Source organism: Dioscorea cayenensis, chromosome 8 (genome assembly GCF_009730915.1).
Source record: "Dioscorea cayenensis subsp. rotundata cultivar TDr96_F1 chromosome 8, TDr96_F1_v2_PseudoChromosome.rev07_lg8_w22 25.fasta, whole genome shotgun sequence".
Classification (NCBI taxonomy): domain Eukaryota; kingdom Viridiplantae; phylum Streptophyta; class Magnoliopsida; order Dioscoreales; family Dioscoreaceae; genus Dioscorea; species Dioscorea cayenensis.
The window spans coordinates 7,960,550-7,967,690 of NC_052478.1; the positions used below are offsets into that span (position 1 = coordinate 7,960,550).

Here is a 7,141-nt window from a genome sequence, read left to right on the forward strand (position 1 = left end):
AATGACATTATTTTGGAAATATCTTTAGCTTTAAAATTTTATTTTTAATATATTATTAATTTTTTTCATTTAAGTTCAAATTTTCGGATATAAAAGTATTATGTAAAAAATGTATAAAAATTAATTTTTAATGTTATAATTTAATTATTTTGATCCCAAATTTTATTTAATTCTTAAACTTGTAGATATAAGATTGCTATGTAATCCCAATCAAACATGATTATCACAAATTACCACAACATACATGAGCATATAACATTACCGATCTCATTACGCAATAGTAATATATCATCTGTGCGAATCAAACGACCCCTAAGAAAACCTGATTTTTTATAATACAAACCACAACATTTTCTCCAACAAACCCCCTTTTTTTTCTTGTAACAACATCGTTTATGTTCCAAAATTTCAAAAATAAATAAATAAAATTTACATCGGTGTTGTCTTTATGTTGTCCCCCCTACTCAAGCCAGAATATTGTGGCTTACAATTAAACAATTCAAATGATTACAGAACAAAGTTAAGATATGAGAAACAAAATTGGTCTAATTCATTAAAAGGATTACAGAACTTGATCAACACTGATACATTGATCACAAGCTTACGATACTGAACATGCTCCGAAGTTAATTTGCAGCCTAGAAACGCAGCCATCCATTTCATTGTGTCATTTCTTCTGAAGCTTGAGTGACACCAACTTCAGCAGGCCGAAGAACACGATCATAAAGCATGTATCCGGGCTGTCATAAGCATAACAATGTGAGAGAGTCTGTGAATTATATGAATTTACAGTCAAGCAAATGCATACATCAGCAATGGGATATAATGAAGATGAAAGAAAGATTGTAAGGTGTTATACATATCGAATGAGCCAGCACTGTCAATATGGAGTAATGTTGATTCACGTATTGAAAAAACAAGGTTCACAAGTTTATTTGTATCGAAGCAATTACAAACACCGGTAATCTTAAGTACTTGAGATAAAACATGCTCTCAATCAAAACAGGAGACTATAAACATTAAACCTCATTGAAAAGATTAGTTTTAAAGAAAAATAATAATTGTACAAGGATTTATATTCTCTAATTCACAAACGTCATCCATCTATCTTTGAATTACTGAACAGTGGAAGGCATCATGAATACAAAAATTTCCACAAGATTTGAAGAATTATAATGTAATCAATGAATTCAGTCTGGACCCACGCATTGAAAAATAAAAGAGAGGATACCTTCAAAACAGCAGCCACAGTGCCAGATGGCTTCGAAGAATCAGGAACTTGGAATACGGCATTATGCCTATTTGGATCAAAATGCTCATTGATAGGATCATATTTCTCAACCCCAAACTTCTTGAGCACCTGGAAGTAGTAATAAATCATTTAGTTTAAAATTTCAATCTTAACAGCTCTGGAGCAACAATGCAAAACCACTGGCACCATTCTGACAGGGAGAGGAAATAAAATCCACCAGAGATGCTAATGATGAACTTGATTAAACTTGACATGTTATCTCCCCAATTAATCAACAAATAAAATATCAGAGTTTTTTAATATTTATCTTCATTCTTTATCAGCAAGCATGCATGACGAAAGCCAGATACAATAAGCATAGAAGATACAAAAGTGAGATTGGGAGAAAGAGAGAAGGAGATATCAATTACACACAAAAATTTTGACTTGTGACATATACTGTATATCAAAAATAAATCTACATCATCTTCCTCCAAATATTTACAGCACATATAAGAGGAAAAGAAAATAAACAAGTCTTCAACTTACATCTGCAAGTTGCTTATCAGTCATTTTGACGCCCTCTAAGAGGGTTTTCAGAAGTGGCAAGGCCCCAGCCGAGTCCTTAGATGAATCAATTTTTAGAAAGCTTTCCTTGACAACTAATGAAGCTCTCCGAAGATTATCAGCGACATCCAGTAGACTCTTTGCAAAGTTCTATATTAGACATATACGCAGAATTTTAAGGCAAACACATTAGACTAACCAGCAAAGCCTTAATAAAAAACTGTCGAGGGAAACAAGAGATGGACACAACCATTATCAAACAGATACAGTATGAAATTGGAAATGCACCTGGATAGCAAATTTTTTTGCATTTTCAGCCTCTCGTTTAGTCCTATTCAAGACATTCTCCATCTCAGCATAGCTACGGACAACTTTATCTTGCATTTTCTCAAACTCCTGGTGCTTTACCTTTAATAACTCTTTTTTCTTTGCCAATAGCTTCAGTAGATCATCCTTGGATAATTCATTCTCTGTATCAGAATCAGAGAAGGCAGTTCGTATAGGACCCCTCTTCCGCCTCCTTTTGCCAGATTGAGGCTCATATTTTTTTGAAAAAGGCTGACTTGCATCCTCTGCTATCTTGGGAGCAGAAGAATTAGCATTTGTTTCACTAGGCTCAGCCTGATTTCTATCAGCAGAGACATCATCCAGATCACCATTTGTCTGACCAATGTCCTTATCAGTCGGTTGAGGAGATGCAGATGATGAAAACATACATTTTTGAATTCCAGCACTTACAGGAAATAAACATTCCTTTTGCATATTCATTTCACAACGAAAAAACTGCAATGGTAAATATATACATAAGAGTTATGAGATTGTCAAATTTTTCTTCAAATATCTATATAGTAAAATGAGCAAAAAACTAAAGCTGCTCTAAAGTTCTAGACATTGAATATCAGCCAGCACCATTGCCCACCAAAGATCTACAGAAATAGTAAAAAGAGGCTAATAACTAAACTCATAACCTCCAACAAAAAAAAAAGATGAAGAGAAAAAACAGATACTCACTAATATGGGTTTAATTGACAGTGGAAAAAAAATGTAAGCATGTCACCAACTATAGTCACCCTCCTATAAAATTTGCAGATGCACACAAAGCAAAAACCGGTGTAAATTTAAAGAAGAAAAGAATTACTAAATACATCGAGGAAAATGTCAATGCAATTCTTAAAATGAGATTCTAACGAGGAAAATGCTTGACAAAAATACATGCATACAGAGAAGAACAGCCTGATACCCTGCATGAATTTCGTACACTATATCACATGAATATAACTATAGTAATCACATTGCATTTAACCCAATGAATGAAGAAATTAATTATTTTGTTTAAAAAAAAAGGAGTTAATAAGCATAAACCCTAAACCCTAAAAACCCTTAAGCTGAAATCTGCTAAAATAAATACAAAAAACACCACTTAGAAAATATCCATGTCCAACTGAATCCATCACTTCTTCAAAACCTTCACACCAAATCATCAATTAAGAATTCTCAGAAAAATCATCCTAAGCAATATAACCAGACTAAAATCACATTAAAAATGCAAAATTTTTCATCTAAATCACATCAACCATACACCACACTGAACTATTTCAAAGATAGCAAAGGCTCAAAAAAAAAAAAAATCCAAAACAAGTAAAAACCTCTCACATTGGACAAATAACTAGAATTCCATTCGCTCAATGAGTGAAAACCATTGGAGACGCTTGGCAATGGCCCTTGCGGAGCAGAACCCGAGATCAGACAGTGTCTTGCACTGATGGCACAACTCGATAACCTCGCTAAAACCCTAGAAGCCATCCCGGTCCTCTCCGCAATTGAACTCGAACAAGGGCTTTCCAGGAATCACACACACACAGAAAGAGCGAGAGAGAAAGAGAGGTAGTAATTGACTGAAATACCCTCTAGACCATTATTTATTATGTATATATAGCAGCATTTCCCTAAAAATCATTGTTATCTTTAAACCAAAAATGGTGTGCTTTAATTATTTAATTCCATCAATGAGTTTATTTTGTATTTGTATCTCTATTGGTTTTAATAAAGATTTTTTTAGGTGGGATTTGGTTTAAACCTGAGTATAAAACTGTTTTTTTTGGAAAACCATTCTAAAGGTTGAATATGTGCTAAAGAAGCATTCATGCAACACCAAGTATAAATCATAATCAAAAATTTTTTTTAAAAAAGGCCTTTAATTTATTTTAGCAAATTCAATAATTATTAAAAAATTTCTTAATAATGGTAGATTTTAAAGATTTGGAAAGATTGAGCGGGAAAAAATTGTTGAATAATAAGAACTTGCTCATTTGCAATTTTCATTATACAATGGATATATATTGAGAAAATTTTATGATAATTATAAAAATACTTGTCGTTGTAGATGTTATTAGGGTTGTAAATGAGTCGAGCCGAGCCGAGCCGAGCCGAGCTTGTCACGCCCCAAACCTAACTAGGCATGTGGCAACCGCCACGACGACAAGAAGTGGGTCCCACAACGGCCCCACCTTCAGGTCGCCGTAAGGCTCAATATAAACATGTTATCACATGTACAAAGCTAGAGGACAACATAATAATAATAAGATCACAATAAGGTTCTCTTATACTAGGAACCCTAAACATGAGTAGCATCAACAACAGTACAAACCAGGGTTTTCAGATACAACCAGAAAATACAATTACATGAACACCATATAAAGGTCAAGTCTAGTGAATCCATGAAGTTTACATGCATACTATAACAAACCTAAACAAGGAGAACAGACAAATTACTCTATTGCTGCACAGCACAACTCTGTCCAACGTCGCAGTTTGAAAAGATAGAAGAAAGGGGAGTGGTGAGTAACAGATGTTACCCAGTGAGTGGTAACAGCATAGATGTAACAGAGTGATAAAGTATTTCAAATAGTAATTCCACAAGAATAATAATGTATAAAATCAGTTCCAAGTATTTAATATATTAACAAGTAACACAAGTTTCATCAATAGTAAAAGCAAATAGCATTTTAAAAACACAATAAACATAGCTCTAAGATACAGGCTGGCCTAAAACAATTCCCACGCTAATCGTGGCCGCGACTAGCTATGGGACCACCAATGAGTTTTTAAAACTTTTTAAAATTTAAAAAGGTTGTCTTTCCTTGGTGTTGGCCACTGAGATCCCCGTGTGGTGACCCCAGGTTTCTCACATAAAAGAACTCCCTGTCAATGGCTCCGCGCACCTCTTGACCATGGTAAACCAGAGTTAACCACGCCGCTTCCCATCAGACCGGACCGTGAAACCCTACACTGCAGTGTCGGACTAAAGTCCGCCGTCACCATCAAAACTGAATGCCAAAATATAATTCTTTCCAATTTCCAATTCAAAGAATCCATCATACAATGTTTAAACCAGGAAATGTACATCAAACCATCTTCCATTTGCATATAAATACGGAAATATACATCAAACCATATTCCATTTGCATATAATTACGGAGATACAAGTAAACATATTTCTTTCAAAATAAATAGGTATAAGCATTCTAGGTTTAATCATTTCAAGTAAATTCGTACTCAAAATATGTATCAAAGAAAACCAATTTATCATCAAATTTATGTGATAAAACACATGAAGAAATACTTTAGTACTCTTATTAAATCTATTCAACTATAAATTTAACCACTCACTGAACCAGTCGTCTCGTCCTGAGACGCGCTCACTGTTCAGCGAGTTCCTTCCCCTTAGAGGATGCTTCGCCACCTAAATACAAGCTAGGAATCCAAATTCTAATGAACACAAGAATGATAGCCAAAAGAAAATGCATGAAAATACAATTATACATGTCTAATACGAAACCTTAGGGTTTTAGGGCAAAACATCATCATTTTGGACCCAAACGACTTCAGAATAGAGTAAACCTAGTTCCAATGAGTTCAAGGTAAGAAGAGCTTCAATGTAGACCAAAGAAATACCCGAAAAGGCTCAAAAGTTTCGGTGCTACAGTAACTTCGCGGTTGCTACAGTGGAACCGAACCTTATACTATGGTTTTCTCCCAATTTACAACACTAAATCAAGAAATTTCTTCAACAACATTCTCATATATGAATCACAAATCATTGGCTTCAATTTGAGCCTATAAACCATCAAATCCATGGAGAGATTGAAGTTTTTAAAGAAATCTAAAAGCAAGAAATACGGGAGAAATACTAACTGAAAACATTAGATCTAAAGCTTACCAAGTTCAGGAGTGAGGGAGGAAGGAGTTTAGTATTTTAGTTCACCGGAAATGCTCGCCGGAAAAAAATTTCCTTCTAATGTTGTGGTCGGCCAAACAAGAAATGAAGAAGAAGGAGACATGTTTGGCTTTCTCTCTCTTTTCTTTTTTTTTATATATAGGAAATGACCTAATTGCCCTCTTAATAAAAAAATCATAGAAAATGGATCCAAATGACGGAATTGTCCCCGGGTTTTCACATAAAAGCTACTATGCAAACATGCAAAATGCCACTACTGCTAAATGACCATTTTACCTCTAATGTAAGCATAAAAATCTAAATAGGCCCAAGGTTTAAATCAGGATAGGGGACAACAGAGCTTGGCTATGTTCAAGCTCGGCTCGTTACTATTTTGATCGAGCTCAAGCTCAAGCCGAGCTTATTTCGAGTTTCATTAATGAGGCTCGGGCTCGGCTTGTTAAGAAAATTAAAGGCTCGGGCTCGGCTCGTTAGATCGTTTAAACTCGATAATTTTTTAATTTTGATTTTTATATTAAATAAAATATCATTGAGGCTTGTTTAATGCAGGCTCGAGCTCAGGAATCATTTAAGGCTTTTAACGATTCATATAAACGAGCATATAAACGAGCTTTTAACAATTCATATAAACTAGTTTTTAATTATTTATATAAATGAGTCTGCTCACGAGCCTTAACGAGCCGAGCTTGATGGTGTTCAGGCTCGGCTCATTTATTTTACGAGCTTAATAATCGGGCTTGAGAATCACTTATTTAACTTAACGAACGAGCCCAGCCGAGCCCTTAACGAGCCGAGCCTTCGAGCTTTTAATGAACGTATTGGCTCGTTTACAACTCTACTTATTGTAGTCTCTCCCATGTGTTTTTTGTGTGTGTGTGCTTTTTTTTTTTAAATTGAGGACGAGCACTTTTTTTTATTTTTTTTATTGTGCTTGAGAGGTTTCGAACTCGAGACCTCTCAAACACAAGCAAGGTAGGAAACTATTAGATCATGCCTTATTTAATGTGTTTTTTTTATGTTGTCTATCCATCCTTGGTGGGTTTATTTATTTTTAGTCTCTCTCTCGTTGCTTATATTCAGTCATTTGTATTGTGTTTCTATTTTTT

The 7,141-nt window shown here is 34.6% G+C and overlaps 1 protein-coding gene across 1 annotated transcript; it reads right to left on the reverse strand.

The window, feature by feature from the left end:
- Positions 1–359: 359 nt before the first annotated feature.
- Positions 360–3,676, reverse strand: LOC120266560 (grpE protein homolog 2, mitochondrial-like). Its single transcript, XM_039274202.1, has 5 exons — positions 3,452–3,676; positions 2,087–2,581; positions 1,781–1,948; positions 1,232–1,360; positions 360–740 (listed from the first exon to the last, which is right to left on the reverse strand). The coding sequence occupies exons 1-5, from the start codon at positions 3,599–3,601 to the stop codon at positions 660–662; spliced, it is 1,023 nt and encodes a 340-aa protein (XP_039130136.1). The 5' UTR covers positions 3,602–3,676; the 3' UTR covers positions 360–659.
- Positions 3,677–7,141: the final 3,465 nt, after the last annotated feature.

What these genes read in the sequence shown, in the direction of transcription:
- LOC120266560 (XM_039274202.1), bottom strand. Translation starts at nt 3,601, where the DNA reads ATGGCTTCTAGGGTTTTAGCGAGGTTATCGAGTTGTGCCATCAGTGCA. An exon ending in CAAAAAAATTTGCTATCCAG is followed by an intron (nt 1,949 to 2,086) that starts GTGCATTTCCAA and finishes TGTCTAATATAG; the next exon opens with AACTTTGCAAAGAGTCTACT. An exon ending in CTGATAAGCAACTTGCAGAT is followed by an intron (nt 1,361 to 1,780) that starts GTAAGTTGAAGA and finishes TACTACTTCCAG; the next exon opens with GTGCTCAAGAAGTTTGGGGT.